This window comes from Megascapheus bottae, chromosome 8 (genome assembly GCF_031878675.1).
Source record: "Megascapheus bottae isolate mThoBot1 chromosome 8, mThoBot2.hap1, whole genome shotgun sequence".
In the NCBI taxonomy this organism is placed as follows: domain Eukaryota; kingdom Metazoa; phylum Chordata; class Mammalia; order Rodentia; family Geomyidae; genus Megascapheus; species Megascapheus bottae.
In genome coordinates, this window is record NC_143516.1 from 19,670,498 (window position 1) to 19,695,117 (window position 24,620).

At 38.4% G+C, this 24,620-nt stretch overlaps 1 protein-coding gene across 1 annotated transcript in view; it reads left to right on the plus strand.

Annotated features, from left to right (window-relative positions):
• Positions 1-24,620, plus strand: part of Map3k5 (mitogen-activated protein kinase kinase kinase 5) — a 188,618-nt gene that overhangs the window by 48,121 nt on the left and 115,877 nt on the right. Inside the window, exons 2-3 of the mRNA XM_090338059.1 lie at positions 11,381-11,520; positions 20,883-20,906. Coding sequence (XP_090194185.1) covers positions 11,381-11,520; positions 20,883-20,906 — 164 coding nt within the window. The remainder of the gene's footprint in view (positions 1-11,380; positions 11,521-20,882; positions 20,907-24,620) is intronic.

The following is a 24,620-nucleotide window of genomic DNA, read 5'->3' on the forward strand; positions in this document are numbered from 1 at the left end:
TTCCCCAGCGATTCAAAATGACAGCTATACAGTTACATAGTCATATATACACAGAAACATCTACATATACAATGTTTAATGTGTCCCAAACCAAATGAAGAAAAAAACCAGTTCCTACTTTCTCCCCCTCATATGTTCTTTTTTTATAATATTTTTTATTGTAATTAATAAAAGGGTTACATGATATTTGCCAGATAGACGGTGCATTAATTCACATACATTGATACCCTTTCACATGTCTTGGTCCCCATTTCCTTCCCCCCACCCCCATCCCTCATCTTGTTTTCCCCACTTCCCTATCCAATTTCAAATAACCAAATACAAATAAATTCAATATATCAGATAACAAAGTGAGATACTGTAACAATATGAGATAACCAAGGGACAGCAAAAGAGATGAGAGATAACATAGTACATTAAGGACAACAATCATTCATTATATGGCTTTTGTTTCAATATCCTGGAGGTCCTTTCAATTAGCTTCATACTATATGGCCTTATGTATCAAGGTTTTGCTCTATTGCAAATCTCTGCTAGGGGAGCTCAAGGTTTCTACAGATTATCACAAATGAGGGAAACCATTGAGCCTAAGTTCCTTTGAGTCTGGCTTACTTCACTTAATATGATTTTTTCTAAGACTTTCCATTTCCTAACAAATGGGGCGATGTCGTTTTTTCTGACAGCAGCATAGAATTCCATTGTGTACAAATACCACAACTTGTTGATCCACTCATCAACTGAGGGACATCTAGGTTGGTTCCATATCTTTGCTATGGTGACTAATGCTGCAATGAACATTGTTGTGCTAGTGGATTTAGTATGCCCTAGTTTCTGGATGATTGGGTAAATGCCAAGTAATGGAATTGCTGGGTCATCGGGGAGCTCTATGTTTAGCCTTTTGAGGCACTGCCATACTGCTTTCCATAGTGGTTGAACGAGTTTGCACTCCCACCAACAGTGTAGTAGTGATCCCTCCTGGCCACATCTCCTCCAGCGTCTGTTGTTACTAGTTTTCCTGATCCTGGCCATTCTAACTGGAGTGAGGTGGAATATTAGCGTTGTTTTGATTTGCATTTCTTTTATGACCAGAGATGTTGAGCATTTCTTCATGTGTCTATAGGGCCATTTTTGTTTCTTCTTCAGAGAAGACTCTCTTTAAGTCTTTGGCCCATTTTTTAATGGGATGGTTGTTACTTTGGAGGTTAGTTTTGGAGTGATTCAATTTTTTGAGTTGTTGATATATTTTAGATATGAGGCCTTTGTCCGTTGTTTGGTTGGTGAAGATCTTCTCCCACTCTGTAGGCTTCCTGATTAGTTTACTAGCTATGTCCTTTGCCATACAAAAGCTCTGCAGTTTAATGCAGTCCCACTTATCCAGCCTTTCTCTGATTTGTTGTGATTCTTGGTCCTTATTAAGAAAGTTTCGACCTGTGCCAAGGAGGCCTAGTGTATCTCCTATTCCTTCTTGTAAAGTTTTCAGTGTGTCAGCTTTTACCTCCAGGTCTTTGATCCATTTGGAATTAATTCTAGTGCAGGGTGACAAAGAAGGATCCAACTTTAGTTTTCTGCAGGTGCTTAACCAATTCTTTCAGCACCACTTGTTGAAGAGGCTATCTTTCTTCCATTCTATTTTTTTGGCTCCCTTGTCAAAGATTAAGTGGCCATAGGTCTGTGGTTTAATATCTGGGTCCTCAGTTCTATTCCATTGGTCTTCAGGCCTGTTCTTGTGCCAGTACCAAGTGTTTTTGAGAATTATAGCTCTGAAGCAGAACTAAGGAAATGGACAAACCTCCCATGCTCCTGGATTGGAAGAATCAACATTGTGAACATGACAGTCTTGCCAAGGGCAATCTACAAATTCAACGCAATACCCATCAATATCCCAATGTCATTCTTTAAAGAAATAGAAGAGGCAATCCAAAATTTCATATGGAATAACAAAAGACCCCATATAGCAAAAACACTTTTAGCAGAAAGAACAGCGCAGGAGGAATTTCAATACCAAAGTTCAGACCCCTCGTATTTTCATGACAAATGATTCTCAGTTGTTCAGGCTGAAAGCAGAATCATCATTCAATTATTTTTCTGCATTCACCCAAGTCTCCAAAGTCTGGTGTTTTCCATGTTTTCTGTGCATACTTTCTTCTGGATTCCTAAGTGATTTCCCAGCTTTCAGTCTGCTTTCTCTACCCTCCATCCACAGACTCATCCTTCCAGAGTAACGCTTTGATTCTGCCACACTCTCTTTTGAAAACTCATAGGCATGGATGGATTCATTCATGTTAGAATCAAGACAAAATTCATTATGTTGCCTTCCTATTGATGCTTCCATAAGTTGAACATTAGCATCATGTCTATGAGAAAGTACTCATGAGTCTTTATCAGAAACAGTTATATATCAACATTTTGTTCATTAACATTTTTATGCTAAATTCCTCAAAGGGCCTCTTATGAGGTCTTTCTTATGTGATTATGCTGTAATGTGTTTGTGCTTAAATGATGGTGCTGTGTGATTATGTTCATAGAGAGTTTGCTATGCATAACATACCTATTTTCAGCCTTTCAACAGTTTTGTGCAGTGTTATTAGTGACCAATTTATTGTTGCAGTTAAAGCAATCAAAGCTCAGAGAGTTTGTTTGAAGTGTTGTCTAAGGTCATTTATCCAGAAACTTAATTAGCATTCAGGCCCTAGAAGCTTAGAAGCAGCTAGTGTGGTATTTATATCTTCATTTCTCTCCGGGGATAGAAAGTTTCCTTTTTGATTTTGGGTCTACACTGTGCTTTCCTGATGTGGCATCTCTTAAGCTATGGTCTTGATGTTCTGGGCTGGGCGTGGCCACAGTGAGTACCCTTGCCATTCCTCTGCTTCTGAAGCTAGAGGATCATGAGCTGTGCTCTTACAACTGGTACTAAACTAGGAAATCTTAGTTCTTCCAACATCCCTTTTGGTTTTGGCTTTCTGTCTATCTCTTTCTTCTGTCCTTCCTTTCTTGTATGCCAGTCTTAGATCTTGAACTAAGGGCCTGGATGCTGTCCCTGAGCTTTTTGTGTCAAGGCTAGCACTCTCCCATTTGAGCCACCGTTCTGCTTCTGGCTTTTTGGTGGACATAAGAATCTCAAGGACTTCTCCCCACCCCAACCCGGACTGCTTTTGACTGCAATCCTCAGATCTCAGCCTATTAAATAGCTAGAATTATGGATATGAGCCACCAGCACTCAGATTCCTTCCTTTTTGCTTTTGTCTCACTCCTCCCCCCACCTTCACCCCCAATTTCTTGTCTTCCTATCTTCTTTCTCCTTTTGTAGCTACAGTGACACTCAGTGCTTTGAAAGGATCATTCATGAAGTCCCAAGTCATGGGCCTTGAACTCAGGTAGCCTGATCCTGAGCTCTTCAGCTTACCACCCTACCCTTGAGGCAAGACCCCCTTCCCATTTTCTAGAGGTTAATTGGAGATAAGAGTCTCAGGGCCTTTTGTGTCTGGGCTGGCTTTGAACCTTGATCCTCAGATCTTAGCCTCCTGAGTAGTTAGGATTACAGGCATGAGTCACCGTGCCCAGCTCCAAATCGTGTTTGAATACACATGTTTATTAGAGTTTAGTAACTTAGAAATAGGAAATTGTGAGCTGACTATACTATACATCTTTGTGCATGGTACTGTTAAACAAATAATATCCAAGAAATAACATCCATCAAAGTTAAATTGATAAAACCAAGTAATCAGTAATCTATGGTAGGAACTGTCCAACTGATTTAGGGGAAAGGTTATATAGATCATTCTTCAGTCCTTCTTGAAAAACTCAACAATTCTAGTTATGCAATACGAGTTTTTCCATTGCCCAGTTTTGTATGCTGCCAGACTCTAGAAAACACTTTTATCGAGGGTTCAGGACACTTCTAAGATACTGCTTTTAATTCACAAGGAACATTTCTGTAATGTTCACATAATTGTTTAGTTATAAATTACATTTAATCATTCATAAAATAGAAAAACCAATGGGATAGATATTGCATTTTCATTAGGAATTAGACAAGGGATGAATATTCAGGATTTGTTGATCTTTGACAGGGACTTCTCTTGCTTCATCTGCATGTAATCATTCATAAAACAGAAAAAATCAATATACTATATGTTATATTTTCCTTCAGAGTCAAATAAGGAGTGAGCATTTAGGGCTTAGACAAGCCCTCTCTTGATTTATCCATAGGGATGGTTGCTTTCGCTTCCTGCGATGGTTTTCTGCCTTTCTCTAAGACCTCATTCCAGGTACCTTTTTCCTATGTGGGGTTTCCTATGATTATTTTGATGACCTGAACTTGCCAGGTTTCATCCATTCTCCATCTCCATACTCATGGAATATCCTGTCTAGTTAGTTGTGCTTCATCCATCCAAGCAGCATTGACTGCTATGGCCTGGGAGTATGCATACCCCTTTTGTTCTTCTACAGAGCCAGCCACATTCTGCTGTTTCAGCACTTGCCAAAGTACGTTTCTGAGAAGGCAGAAACCACATCTCATTAAGTTTTCCTTTTAACTTTTATAACATGGAGAACCTTTAGATATAATAAGCCTTCAAGATATGTCAAAATGAATTGTCATTAATGCAGTGTTTTGGGGGAATCAACCTAGTTTGACTGGGTCTAGTAATTCACTGGGATAATTTGAGGACTCATTAATTGTACCATTCTGGAGTGAACAACTTGTAAGCTATATGTAGGTCTTGTCTGGTCATGGGTAATTCGATTCCTATGAAAAAATATTAAATAGGTAACAAGTAAAAGACTAATGTTTTCCTCTAACTCAGCTTCTCTCATAAGCAGCATCTAACAATGCATATTAAATTATAGAAGGAAAAATTTGAAAAACCGTCACAGATCATAAACTATGTTATTCAGTGATCAAAATGGCATTTGGCTTAACAGATTTATGTGATTGCCCTAAACTTTGTTAGCTTTAATAAACCCCAAGTAAGCCTAATTTTATGCTTCATTTAACTTGAGCTCATTGGAAAAATGAAGCAAAGCATGGCAGGTAAAATGTCAGAGAATTTTGTGTCTTTATACTTTAAATGACTGGCTTTGCCTTAGGCTTTCATATGAGGCAGTTTTGCTCACAGGATTACCACAGAGACTCAATTGGACAATGACTGCAGGTGTTTGTTCATGTAATACACATGATTACGCTTTTGTCCTCAGACCTGCTGTAGCCTTTTATTTGTGTACTGAGCTTATGAACATTCATCTCCTGCAGGTAGAGTGGGGTCAGTGGAGAGCTAAAAGACTGAAGTCTGGACCTAGATTTCTGAGTTTGAATCTTGATTATATTACGTTCCATCTGGCCTTTGGCAGATGGTTCTTTTTCTGTGCTGTGACATAATTTTATCTATTAGAAAGATCTGAGTTTGTATTTGAAGTTCATTGAGTGCATGATATATAGAAATAATGTGTGTCGATGGAATAAAGTAGGCAAATTGATAAAATAGAGTCTACTGTCAATATATTAAGGATTCGAGAACCAAGTTTTCATTTAATTTATTATAATTTCATCCTGTTTTGGATTTCTGACATGTCAGGATCATTTCGCAAGAAAAATTATTTTTACCTAGTTATTTACTTCTGAGAACAACTTCATCCAAGTTAGGAGGTAGTTAGTTAGGTGATGAACCAGAGCTGTTACAGTGGTATATAGCTGGGCACTGGTAGTTCTTACCTTTAATTGTAACTACTCACAAGCCTGAGATAGGAGAATCTGGGTTAGAAGTCAGTCTGGACAGACAACTCCATGAGACCCTTATCTCTAGTTAATCAAGCAAAAAGCTAGAAATAGTGGCGTGACTCAAGTAGTGGAGAATAAGCTGTGAGTATAAAAGCCCAACAAGAGTGAAAGTCCCTGAGTTCAAATCTCTGTTCTATCACAAAAAAACAGTAACATGTTAATGAAAGTCCTAGCTGGTATAGCTAGACAAAAGCAAACAAAAATCATAAAGGGCACACATTTTGGAAAAGAAGAGACAAAGCCACATTTTGCTACAGGCAACCTGTGTATGTAGAAGATCTTGAATAAACAAAAATTAATTTAAAAATTAATTTTTATGTAGTAGCAATGAACAATTGAGATTACGTTGTTTTAAAAATAAGATCTATGATCTTATTGAGATACAACTTAAATATGTATAGGACCTATATTTTGAAAAAATTAAAATACTGAAATTGAATGGAAACTTAACACATATCATATTCATGGGTTCATTGAAAGACTCAGTATTTCTTAAGATGCCCAAGAAGGAGATATTAAGAGCCTGGGCCTTGCTCTTTGTATCTCATTGCTTTCTGCTTGCATTGTGGTGGTTAGCTTTTCTCCTTCAGGTACTGGCTGCTTCTTTCTGCTGCCTTGCTACAAGCCCAAGGACAGTGGGCCCAGTGACTATGTGTGGAGACAGCTATAAGTCAAAATAAACTTGTCTTCATTGTAAACTGATTTATCTCAGGCTTTTTGTCACAGTGGAAGAAAGCTAATATAATAACTAAAGTAGTCAAAACAACTTGAAAAAGCAGAATGGAGATGGAAGGACTTGGCTGGCCTCGTTCCAGTGTCTGCCATAAAGCTCTAGCTGTGAAAACATTGTTTTAGCCTTGGTAAAAGGTAGACACATGAATCTGTGGGACAGAGAGAAATCATAGAAAAAGACCCAAAATGTAGCTCATGAACTTTTGTCGAAGTTATAGGTTCAATTACATGGAGAAAGGAGAGTCTTCATAACAGATATGTATTGGGTATAGACTTATATGTACCTTAAAACTTGTAGTTTAAAAAATGGAGAAAACCTCTGAGACTTTGGGCTAAGCACAACTTATAAATATCATATTTAAAGCACCATTCTTAAGAAAAAAGTTGATAGACTAGATTCTAAAGACACTTGGATGTGCAACTCACAAAGCAGGAGAAAGCATTTGCAAATCACATACCTAAGTGCAATAATATCCACAGAATATAAAGAACATGTAAGCCCCAACAACAAGAAAACAACAACTTAAAAAAATGGGAGACCAAGAACATAGCCTAGTGGTAGAGTGCTTACCTAACATGCATGAAGCCCTGGGTTTGATTCCTTGGTACCACATACTCAGAAAAAGCTGTGGCTCAAGTGGCAGAGCACTAGCCTTGAGCAAAAAGAATCCAAGGACAGTGCCCAGCCCCCAAGTTCAAGTCTCCGGACTTTTTAAAATAAATTTAAAACAATGGGCAGTGTTGGTACAAAGACTTGTATATAGCAACCTTAATTAAAATTTTCCTACTTGGAGACAACCACAGTATCCTTTAATTCTACCATTATGGATGAATCTCAAATACCTTTTTAGTAAGAAGTCAAACCAGGCCTGTATACTATTCTATCTTTTTGGTTGGTATTCTGGAAAAGACAAAGCACATAAAGTCAGTAAACAGGTTGGTATGTGATAGTTGTTGAGATGGAGTTGTAGGATTTATTGAAAAAGAAAAACATGAAAGAATTTTTTTTGAGGAAAGGAACTGTTTTGGGTTATGCTTGTGGCGATATTTCTCAAGCACATTGAGCTGATTACCAGGGACAAAAGAGTAGATTTTTTCTTTTTCTTTTTTTTTTTGCCAGTCCTGGGCTTGAGCTCAGGGCCTGAGCACTGTCCTTGGACTTTCTCAAGGCTAGTACTCTACCACTTGAACCTCAGCATCACTTCTGGCTTTTTGCTATGTATGTGGGGTACCGAGGAATCGAACCTGGGTCTTCGTGCATGCTAGGCAAGCACTCTACCACTAGGCCAAACTCCCGGCCTGAAGAGTAGATTTTTTCTAAGGCAATTAAAAATTAAATGTAAAGGGCTGGGAATGTGGCTTAGTGGTAAAGTGCTTGCCTAACATAAATGAAGCCCTGGGTTCAATTTCTCCATAAACAGAAAAGCTGGAAGTGGCTAGGCCTGGTAGCTCACTCAGGAGGCTGAGATCTGAGGATCATGGTTCAAAGCCAACCCTGGCACTAAAGAACCTGAGAGTCTTATCTCCAATTAACCACTAGAAAATGGGAAGTGGGACTGTGGCTCAGGGCTGTAGCCTTGAACTGAAGAACTCAGGGACAGTACCCAGACCCAGAGTTCAAGACCCATGACCCACACACACAAAAAAAGCTGAAAGTGGCACTGTGGCTCAAGTGGTAGACTGCTAGCCTTGAGCAAAAATAAGCTGAGGGACAGAGCTCAGACCCTGAGAGTTCAAGCCCCCAAAGACTGGCAAAAAAAAATTAAATTTAAATCAAGTGCCAGTGGTTCATGCCTATAATTTTAGCTACTTGGGACTCTGAGATTAGAGGATGCAAGCATATATGTGAGATTTCTTTGAATCAAGTGTGTACAGTAATATGTATCTGTCATCTACTACAGGAAGTCTAAAATAGGTAGATCAAAGCCCAGGAATGTGTATAGCCATTAAGGAAAGTATGTCAAAAAAACTACTGCTAAGAAGGGTACGCCCACCAGATTCTGGTGACTCTTGCTTGTAATCCTACCTATATAGGCAGCTGAGATCTGAGAATCAGTTCAAAGCCAGACTGGGCAGGAAAGACTGTGAGACTCTTATGTCCTAGTAACATCCAAAAAAAGTCAGAGGTGGAGCTGTGGCTCAAGTGGTAGAGTGCTAATGCTGAGCACAGAAGATTAGGGAAAATGCCCATGCTGAGTTCAAGCCCCAGTACTGGCACAAAAAGAAGGGCCTGACTCAATGGTAGAGTACCTTCCTATCAGTGTTAGGCCCTGAGTTTAAACCCTAGTACTTCCCCCCAAAATGTATGTATGTATGTATGTATGTATGTATGTATGTATGTATGTATGTATGTATCTCTTTCTCTCTCTTTCTCTCTCTCTCTCTCTGTCTGTCTATACAATATCTTAGAATAATCACTCATCTGAATTTAAGAATAAAAAAGCTGCCTTTTCTTGAGTTACTATTACTTTATTACTGTATTTTAAAATAGTATTTTTGGTGGTGGTGGTTGTAGGGCTTGAACTCAGGGCCTGGGTGCTGTCCCTGAGCCTCTTTGTATTCAAGGCTAGTGCTCTACCACTTGAGCCACAGTATCACTTCTGGTTTACTGGTGGTTAATTAGAGATAAGAGTCTCATGGACTTTCCTGCAAGCCTTGCTTTGAACCACGATCTTCAGATATCAGCTTTCTCAGTAGCTAGGATTACAGGCCACCAGCACCCAGCAATAAGTACTTTTTAATGTTCTCTACAACATCTAAAACTTAATCTTATTTACTTTAGTATTCAGATCAATTAACATACCTGATTTTGCTTGCATTTTTATAAATATCTAATTTCCCAATTAATCTAAAAACATTTAGTGTTTGCTTGTTTGTTTAAAATCATCTAATTCTGAGAGTCAATTCTCTGGTGAGCCTCTTCCCCAATTGCTACCTGAATATAGCTGCTGTTTTGCTCTGAACATCTCTAAGTGTTCATCAGTCATGGTTTTATTTGGCTCTCGGCCCCTGTGCACTCTGGATTCTAAAGCAGAGAGATTGACTATTGAGTGCTATTACCTGAGGAGGCAGAAGCAGCATGTGGGCAGGAGGCAGATGGCTGTGTGGGCAGAATACAATGACTCATTTATTTTATGTGTTTGGGTTTTTTGTGTGCGTTTTCTTTTTTACATGCAGAAATGTTAAGGGCCCCAAAAGAAAATCTTTTTTTTAGATTAAGACCTTTGACCTGTCTCCTTTTAATAATGCCAGTAAGTCTTCTTTCTCCTCTATTCTATTGGACTTATTTTCCCTTTCATGAATGTGAGTTTGAATTCTATATTTGTTAAGTAAGTAAGTTTCTGTATCAAATGGGTTCTTCAGACAATTATTTTGGGGACTGGAGCTGTGGCTCAATGATTGAGAACTTATCTAGTATGCTTAGCCCTGAATTCCATTCCTAGCGTCAACAACAATTATTATTATTATTACTATTATTTATCTTAATGAACTTATGGAGATTTATTTTTATTTTGTGATAAAAATAACATTTCTGTGGACATACAGGTAAATCCACCTATATCATTTATAAGACTTTTTATCATTTATTTTCCAAATGTTTATTCCAAATATAAAGGGAATTCTTGTTTTTTATACTAATAATTTGTATCTTGGTATTTCCTCACTAAATTGTACTTAGTATATCAAGAGTTATCCAGTTAATTCTGCTGGGCTAAGTTATTTTTTCCTTTTTTTTGTCTTATTGTTGGCTGTCAAGCATCATATATCCATGTAAAAATAATTATGATTTTATTTTATAAAATTCTTCACTTTCAAAAGATTTTGCCAGATTTTCAGAAAACAATTGTATTGTTTGGTGGATCATTGACAAACTTTTTTCCCCTTATTTTTATGACCATACTTATAAAATTTTATAAAATGTATATTGTACACACTAAAGAATTCTTTTGAATGTTTAGTTTATATTTTAGTTGTAATACTTGTGTGAATGGTGCTAGGGATCAAATGTAGGGCCTCGTGCATCTTACATAATTCTCTTTAACACGAACCTGCCTTTCCAACCTACCTTGCAGCTGTTCATGGAAAATGGATTTTGTGCTGTAGTTAATATATGTGGAGCATCAGTGGCTTCTTCATGATTTCCTCTATTGAGCCATCCTTGCATTCTCCAAATAAAATTTAAACATAGAATCTAGTGTTCTCATAATATAATATAATACTTTAGACATTTTTTTAGTTTTCTTACACATTTGTTAATATCCATAAATGAGATTCAGAGTCATCTGAATTTTAGTTCTGGCATTAAAATAATAATTCTGCTATTCTAATAACATTCTGCTATTAGGTTTCTGGTAGCTTCATATCTATTGTCTTTATTAACTGGGAGAATTTGTATGTGTGGCTCTATTTCCCTCAATTTTCTAAACTTTCTTTTTCTTATTATAACTGCCAAAAAATTTAGTATATCTTAATTCCGATACCTAGCTATGGATTAACAAATTCTATCTGCTTTGTAAAAAATTATTTTTCATTTTATATTTGTTACTCATTCCTATTTTCTACAGATCTGATTTTAAGTGGCTTTATTTATAAACTTGTTTGTTTCATTGTTGACATTTTGCAGAGAGCACTAGTTCATTAGTCTGCAATTATTACATGATTGCATTGTTGGAAAAAAGATGCACGTTTGTAGAATTTTATAAAACTACTTCCAGTAGAACTGCAATTTTAAAATTCAGTTTAACATGAGGAGTGAAAAGTCCCTTTTCTTTCCTCATTTCTTCTTGTAAGTACTAAGCTACTGAAACTCAAATGTGCTTATTAGGCATGGTTGAGGAGTCATCTTTTGAAGTCTTTGTTTTCTGCTTGCAGATATTGCTGTGGTGGAGATGAGTGATGCCTTCCGCCAGCCGTCCTTGTTTTACCATCTTGGGGTGAGAGAAAGCTTCAGCATGGCCAACAACATCATCCTCTACTGTGACACTAACTCAGACTCTCTGCAGTCCTTGAAGGTAGCTCTGTTTTACTCAGTGTTCAGTTTCAGCACTGGTGTTCAGGGAGATACTTTAAGTAGCTTATGTTTGTGCAAAGATGTTTCTGTCATTAGTCCCCAATTACTAATTAATTTGTGAGGTCCATCTAGACCTCATGGTGAAGAAATGTGATACACAGGTAGAAAAAACTTAGGTTGGATTCTGAATTCTAGTGAGTTGTTTCTGAGGGGACTATGTTAAAGAAGGCATAGGCACACACTTAGGAGAAAGAAAAGGAGATTGTAGAAGGTATGTCAGGCCTGGTACCTGATCATTTCAGTCTTAATTGTGCCTAAATTGTTCCAGCTAAAGTATGCTTTTGACTAAAAGAGCTCAGAGTAGAAATTTTGAGTGTCCAGAAAAAATTGCTATGTTTGTACACTGAAATAACATTTCAGTTAATATGGGAATTAAAGCTTACTTATCTGGATATCACTCTTTCCAAGAACAAGAATATCCTTGATACTAACATCATTGCCTGGGAAGTGGGGCTTGGCTCAAGGGCAGAGTGGTAGCTTTGAGCTGAAGAGCACAGGGACAGCACCAGGCCCAGAGTTCAAGCCCATGACCCACCAAAATTTTTTTTTAAAAAATCATTTCTTTCATCCATCAAAGTTTCCTGTTTTGCAAGATAACTTCACACTGTGGGATTCTTTGAAAAGCATCTCACCCTTCAATGACATTCATGCTGAGTCTAAAATGGACCATTTCCTTTGTGTAGTTTCCAGTTCATTTCAAGTGGCCGTTTCTCACCTCTGTCTTCCAATTACCAAATCAGAAATGGCCGTGGGATATAGGACTCTAGAATGAATTCAGAATATAATTCTAACAGCTTAACTGTTGGTAACTACAGTTCTTCAACCTCAAATCCTTGACAAAAATGTTTTAAGTAGCATCTTTCTCTATTCCTGGTATCTAAAGCATGTATGGCTTTCTCAGAAAAATGGGTGAGTTTCAGTGAGCAAATATACTCACTGCATGCCGGGTACTGCGTTGACACACATTTCTTTTCAGTTTTTTCAGTCTTAATCTGCATTTTACTTGGAGTGATCTTTAAAAACACTACTTAATTTTTCTATACTATTTCCCCTTTCAGTACTATGAGATAAAATTTTGCAATTGACTATTAAACTAGACATTTTGATTAGCAGTTGATGAAAGAATGAGATTATTTTATTTATTATGACAATTCTTTCCTAGGGAACATTTTTTTTCATGACTTACAATTACATTTGAGAGAAATAAATGAAGCTAATCTTACCAGGAACTTGCATGAAACAAAGAACTGTTTCTTAGAAGTATTTGATCTTTAAGAAGACCAGTGAAAACTAAACAATGCTTATTTATCTTGTGCTTAATAGTTGCTTCTTAAGCATCTACTATGTGTTATTCAGTGCTTTATATTTGATTTTTTTGTGTGCATGATGTTATGGGCTGAACCCAGGGTTTAGGGGTATGCCCTTGAGCAAATGCCCTTCTGCTGAGCTACATTTCCCAGCTCATACTTAATTTTTTCCTCTTTTTTCAGTCCAGGGGCTTGGACTCAGGGCCTGGAAGCTGTCCCTAGGTTCTTTTTCTTTTCTTTTTTTGTGCCAGTCCTGGGCTTGAGCTTAGGGCCTGAACCCTGTCCTTGGACTTTCTCAAGGATAGGGCTCTAACACTTGAACCTCAGCACCACTTCGGGCTTTTTTCTATGTATGTGGTGCTGAGGAATCAAACCTGGGTCTTCGTGCATGCTAGGTAAGCACTCTACCACGAGGCCAAACTCCTGGCCCCTCTGGGTTCTTTTTGTTCAAGTCTACTGCTCTACTACTTTGAGCCACTGCTCCACTTATGGTTGTCTGGTGGTTAATTGATGATGAGTCTCACAGACTTTCCTGCCCGGGCTGGCTTAAAAATGACAATCCTCACATCTCAGCCTCCAGTATTATAGGCATAAGCACCCAGTACCAGGATTCTTTTATTTTTATTTTAAATTTTATTTTATTTTTTTATTGTAATTAGTAAAAGGGTTACATGATATTTGCCAGATAGAATGTGCATTAATTCACATACATTGATACCCTTTCACATGTCTTGGTACCCATTTTCCTCCCTCCCCACACCCCCCACCCGTCTTGGTTTTCCCCCCTTCCCTATCAAATTTCAAATATCCAAATACTAATAAATTCAATATATCAGATAACAAAGTGAGATACTATACCAATATGAGATAACCAAGGGATAGCAAAGGAGATGAGAGACAACATAGTACATTAAGGACAACAATCATTCATTATATGGCTTTTGTTTCAATATCCTGGAGGTCCTTTCAATTAGCTTCACATTATATGGCCTTATGTATCAAGATTTTGCTCTATTGCAGATCTCTGCTAGTAGAGCCCAAGGTTTCTACTGATTATGACGAATGAGGGAAACCATTGAGCCTATGTTCCTTTGAGTCTGGCTTACTTCACTTAATATGATTTTTTCTAAGTCTTTCCATTTCCTAACAAATGGGGCGATGTCACTCTTTCTGACAGCAGCATAGAATTCCATTGTGCAGTACCAGGATTCTTAAGGACTCTTTATAAAGACTTTCAAACAGTAATCCTAATGAGAATTCTCATGTGGAGGACATTTAATTTTGTAAAGCACTTTTGAAAGGTATATTTTCTATCATTTTACAGAATTGAAAGCTGGGATTCAAACACATTCATTTTTCCAAGATGATAGATCAAAGGACATCTGCAACTAGGTCTGCCTCACTCCATAGCCAATTCTTCTTACTCACCAGCTTATTCATTTGTCTACTGCATTTCCCTTAGCATATGCAGAAGACACAGGATTTTTCATTAAAAAACAAACAAAACAAACATTGGCTAGGCCTCTCATGTTATCATGTGCAATGTGAAGCTTTTCTTTCTTTTTTTTTCCTTTACCTTTCCATTAACTTGAGTTTTCCATTTTCTGAGACCATTTCTAACCAGTTAGTCTGAGATGCCTGATTGTATAGGACAGAAATATGTGGCACAGGAAGTATTTTTCATAGTCTAAACAATTTCCTGTCAGTACTAAAAGGTCCTTTTTACTGCAAAACATTGGTGGGTGGGTGTGGGTGGAACTGTGCACACTTGTATTTAATTTTGCCATGGGTAGTACGTATAACCTTCTTTTATCTACAACAGAAAGAATGACTACTATGGAATAAGGACAAGAGCTAGGTCAGATAACATCACTGGAAGGATAGGCTGCTAGAACAAAGTGAAGCTTCTCCCTCTTTCCCAGGGATAGAAACAGAATTAGAGTGCTATTCTTGCCATATATGTAGTTTGCATACATAGATTCTTTGGACATCAGAGAAGGTACAGCTGCACTGGTTTTATTTTCATCTACTGCTCTGTGTTGAAGACAGCAGTTTCTCTTTGGCAGTGAATTCTTAGAAAGAAATAGAAAAAAAAGTCTAGGCTTTTTGAAAAATTATTGATGGGAACTATAAAAGTACTTAAAAATCTGTGTCTGAATTGTGATTTGGAAGGATATTCCACCTGTACTAATTATGTACTTGTAATAACATTCTTTTTTTTCCGGTCATAGGGCTTGAACTCAGGGGCTGGGCACTGTCTTTGAGCACTTATGCTCAAGGCTAGTGCTTTGTCACTTGAGCCACAGCACCACTTCCAGCTTTTTCTGTGTATGTGGTACCAAGGAATCTAACCCAGGGCTATGTACATACTAGGAAGCACAATAACATTCTTACCTGTTTTAATTCACAAACACTGTTCCCATCTAGCAGATATGAAATCTTTTATCTTTTTCCACAAAAGATCATTTTGTTTTTGGAGAGGGAAGTTGATTCCTTTTTTTTGTTAGCGTCGTAACAATTTTCTTTAAATCAATCTCATAAGAACATTTCATGGACCTATTAATGTTCATTGAGGAGAGATGCTGAGATTCACATTTGTTTTAAAATAAGAAATGCTAATATCAGTTGTGGAGTTTTATCTCATATAGTTGCCACATTTAAAAGGAGTCTGTCAGTAAGTGGGAGAGTCAAATCTGGACTCCGCTGCCCAGCAAGCTGTGGAACAGACACATGAAACATATCTGATGTCAGAAAATCGCTCTCCCTCCGTTCCCTGAGAATTGGAGGATTGAATCTTCTAAAACAACAGGCAGAGCTAAGAAGAGCTGTACAATTTTATTATACTACAAGCATATAGGGGGTATACAAAGTATGCATATTCAGAAATGGGCCTGTGTTGACTCTTAAATATTATCTTCAGAGGAAAGAGGGAAGTGGAAAATAGATGCAACCTAAGAGGAAAAGTACTATTTTTATTGTCTGTTTTGTGGTGATAAGAGACTGAATTGAGGACCATTTAGTATATAGTAAATAAAAGCTGTATCACTGATTCCCTGTCCCACAGCCTGAAGAGTAGATAATTTTTGAATTTTCTATCTTTTAATTTAATTTTTTATATTCAATTGCCTTTAAGTACAAAGCGGTTATCATTCAACAAATCAGCTTATAAGTTCAATGTATCTTTATCACTGTATCCCTTTCATTCTCCCATCTTTCCCAACTCAACCCCTCCCCCAGTTTTCCTAATTTTAGTGGTTATACATCGAATATTATGACTGCATTCTCAGTAAATCAGTCTCAAGAGAAATAAGCATGTCCAAAGAACAGACAATAGCCAGAGACAGAATTCACCTGGACTCTGAATATGGTCTGTGATGTCGATTCAGGATTCTAGTCTTTCTGTTAGATAATCTTCTGACAGATTTGGCCTTCAGCTTGAGATGGGAGCTGCAGAGAGAGACAAAGGACAGGAGAAGGTCAGAGAGACCTTGGCTCTAAGTCTGAATTTTAGTTCAAAGTGTTCAGCCTGTCAGAGGGCCATATCTTGAGATATCTTTTTTTTTTATTTGCCAGTCCTGGGCTTGAGCTCAGGGCCTGAGCACTGTCCTTGGACTTTCTCAAGGCTAGAGCTCTACCACTTGAGCATCAGCACCATTTCTGGCTTTTTCTATGTATGTGGTACGGAGGAATTGAACCCGGGTCTTCATGCATGCTAGGCAAGCACTTTAGCCACTAGGCCAAACTCCCAGCCAGGTATCTTTTTTTTTGAGCCCTAACAGCCATTTCTTCTTTTACTAACACTCAGTTATTTTTTTTTTATTGTGATCTTTTTCTCCTGCTTCCTTCTCTAGCTCCTTCTCATTGCTGTAGGTTCTCCTCTCTCATTGTTCTCCTGTCCATATTAAGCAGTGCTATTTATTTTTTTCCTGGTAGTGTTACTTATAAAACAAAACCAAACCAAACAATGAAACACTACTGCCCATCGTTAAAAGTTTAGGTAAGGGCTTGAGTGTAACTTGGTGATAAAACACTACCTGGCATGCATGAGCTCTGGGTTTGATCCCTAGCACATATATACATGATGGGAAGTATTCAGATGTGCTGCTGGGAGAGTGTGGACTGATACTACTTTGCAGACAACATCTAATAATGTCAAGTGAGCACATCACTGGGGCTTTGGCTGAGTAATTGGGGTGTGTGTGTGTGTGTGTGTGTGTTTATGCAAGTTCTGGGCACTATCTCTGAACTTTCCTCTTAAGGCTAGCACTGTACCATTTGAGCCACAGGTACTTGGGGTTTTTTTGTTGGTTTTTGTTTTTCTGATTAACTGGAGGTAAAAGTCTCACAGACTTTCCTGTCTGGCTAGCTTTAAACGTCAATTGTCAGATCTCAGCCTACTTAGTGACTAGGATTACAGGTGTGAGCCGCTAGTGCCCAGCTTGAGAGGGAACAATTTTAACCTCAGATGTGAACTTCAAGAACAAGTCTCCTATATGCATAAGAAAAGCTTTAGACAAGCTTTCTACATCAGAAATTAAGTGTTACTATCCATAGACCTTTCTTTTGCAGAGCTATAATTAAAATACATGAGAGAACACATTACAAGGGGGAAGATTTATTTGGGGTTCACGGTTTGGGAGTGTTCATCCTCTGTTGATGGTGGCCCCACGCTCTTGGGAAGATAATCAGGGAGGTGGAAGCAGGGGGTGGGGGAGGCGGTGCTCTCTTCATGGCAGGAAAGAAGCCAAGAGTGAGAAAACGAGCAGGAGTCTCTCAGAGATGTACTTCCTCTAGCTAGGCTTTACCAAAACAATGCTGGGCTGGGGACCAAGCTTTCCATACACAAAACCAATTCAAACCATACCACACCATCTCATTAAGATTTCTAAAAGCTCAAAAGGCTTTATTTGTCTTTCTTAGTACATTCATTCACCTGATACCACAATTTAAATGTGTGAAAGGGTTATTCTCTTACTTTGATCCCTAGTCAACTAGCTGATTCCATCGACAACTACTGTTCTGTTCCTTTTGTACCCACTAGAGAGATTTTTTTCTGAATCTGCAAATTAGAATGTCCCTTTCCTCTCTCTCCCTTTTTAAAACATTATCTTTAAGTGGTATTACAAAGAGGTTTCAATTCAGCATGTCAGTTTAAGAGTACAATGCATCTTGATCCTTTTTATACTGAAATAGGAGAGAATAGCTAAACGCTGTTCAATTTTTTTTCTTTAACTTACCAGCCTATCTTGGGCAATATTTCTGTAGCACTATAGAAAGGATGTCCTTATCCTTTGGCTCCATTCTGTTTTGATGGTTGAAGAGGGATATAGTTTGCTCAGCCATTTTCTAGATGCCGGACATTCATGTGGTTCCCAACATTTGTTATCAGTGTTCCAATCTATGCTGATATATTTTCATGTGTATATTCCCCTTAAAAACACTTTGTGAAGCTGGGTTTGTAGCACATGCCTGTAATTGCAGCACTCAGGAGTCTGAGGCACGAGACTCCTGGGTTCAGTATAAACCTAAACTATACAGCAAGATCCTCTCTCAAAAAAGTCTCCAAATAACTCATCATATCGTATGTGTCAAAATGAACTTTCTACATGAGCTCAATGGTAGTATTCAAGATTTGTTTCTAACTTCTCTATAATTCTTTCTTCTATAGATCCCCAAATGAACTTCTTTCCTTGGCTCCTATTGACAACACTTACTGTTTCTTTTTTTTTTTTTTTTTTTTGCCAGTCCTGGGCTTTAGCTCAGGACCTGAGCATTGGCCTTGGACTTTCTCAAGGCTAGAGCTCTACCACTTGAGCCTCAGCACCACTTCTGGCTTTTTCATTCTATGTATGTGGTACCAAGGAATAGAACCCTGGTCTTCCTGCATGCTAGGCAAGCACTCTACCACTAGGCCAAACTCCCGGCCCCACTTACTGTTTCTTAAAGGGGCCACTGCTTTCCCTAAATCTCTAGCTAAGAACTCGGCCTCCTGGCTCTGTCTTTGGATGGATCTTGGCTCACAGTCATCCTGGAACCAATCTCTACCTTATCCATTGGTCTTCCCAGACCTCTTCCTTCTGCAACACATCTTTCTCTGAGAAGTTGTAATGCTTGCTGTCTGAATTACTCTTGCTTTTGGCATGTGCGTGCACACATGCATGTCCATCTATATACAATATTTCATTTTAATATTGCATGTGTCCTTTTGGGAATTATCAAGAGTATAAGGCCTTGAAAGTATATTTTAGGATTTCATTTGTATCTGTATGGCTCTCAGGACCAGCCAGTGCAGTTTTGTCTTCTTTTTCATCTGATGTTCTTCAATATTCATTAGTCTTACATATTGTCCTCAGTCAAAGCCCTTGGCTCTCTGTGTTGCTTTAGCATTGCAACAGAAGGATGGAAAGACAGTGACTGGTCAGCTGGACTCTGCATGTCTGGCTCTTATCCTGAGCCAGATGGATTCACCTTTGGGGCTACACAAATGCTTTATCTTTCTGGTTTCCATGACAACATGCCTGCCATCTTTTCCAGTATATTACCACGATTCTTCATCCTCAGCAAAGCTTATATTCTGTGTATTTTTCAAGATTATCTCCCCAGTGTCTAGTCATTTTAATGTGTAGAAAGAATAACAATGAGTTTGCTTTTAGTCAGTTTGTTTTGCACAGACATTGCTTGGCTACATTATTTGCATGTTATTAACACATTCCTTACAACCTGAAAGATAAGGACACTACACACATGGTGTGTGTGTGTGTGTGTGTGTGCGCGCACGCGCCTGCATATGTGTGCGCACGTGTGCGTGCACGCGTGCATGCCTGCGTTTCTCCTAGAGCTTAAACTCAGGTCCTTGAGCTTTCTCTTGGTGTTTTCTTTCACTCATGGCTGGCATTCTACCACATAGGACACACCTCCACTTGTGGCTTTCTCTCTTTGTTTTTCTGGTTAATTGGAGAAGAGATTTGCTTTGTTTTTTTCCTATCTGAGTTGTGTGAACCTCAATCCTCAGATCTCAGCTCCCTAAGTAGCTAAGACTACCGGCTTGAGCCATAGGCACCTGGTCTTTATTTTTCTTAATGATACTGGTATTTACTCAGGGCAATGCTTGCTAAAGAGGAGCTCTACCTCTAGCCCTTGTTTATACTGGTTATTATATATTTTTTTTGCCCGTTCTGAGGCTTGACCTCAGGGCCTGAGCACTGTCCTTGGACTTTCTCAAGGCTAGAGCTCTACCACTTGAGCCCCAGCACCACTTCCAGCATTTTCCTATGTACTGAGGAATCGAACCGGGCCTTTGTGCATGCTAGACAAGCACTCTACCACTAGGCCAAATTCCCGGCTGATGCTGGCTATTTTTGAGACAAGCTTTCACTTCCTTCCTGGGTATATTCAGGGACCATGATCTGCCTATTTTAGGTTTCTCTTTGGAGCAAAGTTTCTTTCATTGAGTTGCAGATTTTCCGGCTTGAGTTGGCCCTGACTTGAAATCCTCTCAATCAGAGCTCCAAATAATTAGGATAACAGGCATAAGCCACACATACCCAACTCCATTGCCCTTTTCATTGAAAAATACCCAAGTTATACTTAACTATTGTTGTCAGAAGTCCTTATCTACTAGCAAAGTGAGTTTGCTAGTAGCCAGTATCTTTCATTTGCAGATACCAATGTTTTAATTTTTTTCCCGAAGAGATTGTGGCTGATCAGATAATTCTACACATATATTCTCTGTAGAAACGATTTTAGATTATTCATTTTAGGGATTTAATGCAATTGCAATGTTAATTCTTAACTCATAGACAATAATGCTGTGTTCTACCCTGTTTCATCACATTGTAAGCTTCTGAGATGCATAGATTCATGATCACTCCAAAATTGCTGATTGCTAATATAAATGTTAATACAATATTTCCCACCTACAGTAGTTCCATAAAGTAGTTCCACTGAGTTGTCTTTTGTATTACTGTTGACTCTGTTTTTCCCTCTTGTTTTTCAGGAAATCATTTGCCAGAAGAATACTGTGAGTATTTTACTTTACCTTCCTGAAATGCTTAAGTATTTTATCTATCAACTAATCTCGCATATATTTTTAATCTTTACAAATTGCTAATTTCTGTTATTCCTTTATAGAATTTCTGGCATGTCAATATGAATATAATTGCTTCAAGCAATCCTTTGTAATGATAGTTTATTTATAATGATGGACATGGCAAAATACCTGGCTTTTCTATATATATTTATGCTTTAGAAAAACAGTTTCAACTGTTTTTCAGTTTTAGTTTTATGGGGTTATTGAATGACGATAAAACATCACATAAATAGATATAAATTTAGATATAGATTCTCACACAGGGATATGCACATGTAGGTATATTTATACATGTATGTAGTATATATCATCTACACATGTACATACATATTTGTGTAACTGCCTATTTAGTGAGAATGAGTTAAGTTCCAAAATATTCAAATCTGCCTTGTGAGATCACACTACAGAATTCCAAGTAGAATTAAACACAAAAAATTGAGAAAATAAATTTTAAATAAAATTTTTTAAAACTGCTGCGGGGCACTATTGGCTCATGCCTGTAATTGTAGCTACTTCAGTAAGCTGAGATCTGCGGATTGTAGTTCAAAGCCAGCTGGGGCAAGAAAGTCCCTGAGACTTTTGTTTTTTTTTGTGCCAGTCCTTGGGCTTGAACACCATTTCCTGCTTTTTCTGTGTCTCTGTACCGAGGAATCAAACCCAGGCCTACATGTGTGCTAAGCAAGCACTCTACCAGTAGGCCACACTCCTGACCCCTATGACACTCTGTCTCTAATTAATCACTAGAAAACCAGAAGTGGGACTGTGACTCAAGTGGTAGAGTGCTAGCCATGAGCTGAAGAGCTCAGGGATAATGTTTAGGCCCAGAGTTCAAGCCCCTCAACTAACAATAAATAAATAAATAAAATTTTAAAAAAATTTTAAAATGCTGCATGTGGAAAAATTTTAATTCTCCTTTGAAAAAATATCCTTGTTAGGGGGCCGGGAGTTTGGCCTAGTGGTTAAAGTGCTTGCCTAGCATGCATGAAGACCCGGGTTCGATTCCTCGGTACCACATACATAGAAAAAAGCCAGAAGTGGTGCTGAGGTTCAAGTGGTAGAGCTCTAGCCTTGAGAAAGTCCAAGGACAGTGTTCAGGCCCTGAGCTCAAGCCCGGGACTGGCAAAAAAAAAAAATATCCTTGTTAGGTCAATGGCTGTTTAGATTTAATTTTAGAAACTAAGCCTAGTTTAGAGTTTAGACCTAGTGTTAGAGTGCTTGCCTAGCATGCATGAAAACCCAGGTTCAATTCCTCGGTACCACATACATAGAATAAAGCTGGAAGTGGTGCTAAAGCTCAAGTGGTAGAGCTCTAGCCTTGAGAAAGTCCAAGGACAGTGCTCAGGCCCTGAGATCAAGCCCAGAACTGGCAAAATAAATAAATAAATAAATGAAGAAAGAAAGAAAGAAAGAAAGAAAGAAAGAAAGAAAGAAAGAAAGAAAGAAAGAGAGAGAGAGAGAAAGATAGATAGATAGATAGATAGATAGATAGATAGATAGATAGATAGATAGATCGATCGATCGATCTTGCCTGGTGTGGTGGCTCATACCTGTAATCCTAGCTACTTGGAAGGCTAAGTTATATGGGAACTAACTTGGGAAACGATGTTCCCAGCTCATTAACTTTCATTATTTTGGTAGAGTGGTTTTTCTCAGCAGTTGTTATCTTTCTGGAAGCCACAATGTCATGGCAACAATGTCACTGAACACCCCGTACATGCTCCCTGGCTGCCTCTTACCCTGACCCAGTTTGTGCATGCTGGTGGTGCTTGCAGCCTGTCACTCTCCCCTGTCTTCTCATGTTGATAATGGGACCTTGAAAATAAAATTATTGCCTTCAGAGCCCTGAGAGGGAACTCCATTGCATGCTGTAAGGCTGGGAACTTGGGGAAAGCTTTTAGTATGCTTGAGTGTTTTCAACAAGGATTCAGATGGCCTATATCATGGGGTTTACTTACAGAGTGCATTTCTTGCTATTTATGTAATTCTCATTTTTACCACTCTGCTGCCACACCTCAACACCAGACATCTGGTAGGTAATCCTGTTCCAGAGTTCATTTTTCACAGACCCATGATTCTCAGTGCCCGGTACTCCATTAATGATGTATAGCTCATGCTTTATACACAAGTGCTCATGTTATTGAGGCTTCTGAGAAATGAACTTTATTACACTTATATTTGAAAGTTTGGACAGCACCTTTAAGGGTTTATTGGCTTTTAAATCCATTTTTATTTTGCCTGTGAGCAGATTTGAAACTTTGCTTTTGTGCCAGATGTTGGCGGCTCACACTTATAATCCTAACTACTCAGGAGGCTGAGATCAGAGATCAAACCACATATTCAAAGCCAGTGGAATCAGAAAAGTCTGAGAGACTCTTATCTCCAATTAACCAGCAAAAAGCCAGAGTGGAGCTGGGGTTTAAGTGATAGAGCATCAGCCTTGAGAAATAAACCAAAGGGAGGGCATAAGACCCTGAGCTCAAGCCCCATTACCAAAAATACAAGATTTTTTTTAAATAAAACTTTTCTTGGCTGGGCACCAGTAGCTCATGTCTGTAATCCTGACTACTCAGGAAGCTGAGATCTGAGGATCAAGGTTCAAAGCCAGCCCAGGCATCAAAGTCCATGAAACTCTTACCTCCAAGTAACCACAAGAAAACCAGAAGTGGTGCTGTGGCACAAGTGCTGGAATGCTAGCCTTGGGTTGAAGAGCTCAGAGAAAGTGCCAATGCCCAGAGTTCAAGCCCCCATGACTAAAAAAAACCAAACAAAACAAAACCTTTTTTCTTGTCATTTTGGGATATGATGGGTTTCTAAAATAAGAGTCCCTGATTATATTCTTCTTTGTTTTTTTTTAATTTTTTTATTGTAATTAGTGAAAGGGTTACATGATATTTGCCAGATAGAAGGTGCATTAATTCACATACATTGATACCCTTTCACATGTCTTGGTACCCATTTCCCTCCCCCCCCACACCCCCCACCCGTCTTGGTTTTCCCCCTTCCTTATCAAATTTCAAATATCCAAATACAAATAAATTCAATATATCAGATAACAAAGTGAGATACTATACCAATATGAGATAACCAAGGGACAGCAAAGGAGATGAGAGATAACATAGTACATTAAGGACAACAATCATTCATTATATGGCTTTTGTTTCAATATCCTGGAGGTCCTTTCAATTAGCTTCACATTATATGGCCTTATGTATCAAGATTTTGCTCTATTGCAAATCTCTGCTAGTAGAGCCCAAGGTTTCTACTGATTATGACGAATGAGGGAAACCATTGAGCCTAAGTTCCTTTGAGTCTGGCTTACTTCACTTAATACGATTTTTTCTAAGTCTTTCCATTTCCTAACAAATGGGGCGATGTCATTCTTTCTGACAGCAGCATAGAATTCCATTGTGTACAAATACTACAACTTGTTGATCCACTCATCAACTGAGGGACATCTAGGTTGGTTCCATATCTTTGCTATGGTGAATAGTGCTGCAATGAACATTGTTGTGCTAGTGGGTTTAGTATGTCCTTGTTTCTGGGTGGTTGGGTAAATGCCAAGTAGTGGAATTGCTGGGTCATAGGGGAGTTCTATGTTTAGCCTTTTGAGGCATTGCCATACTGCTTTCCATAGTGGTTGAACGA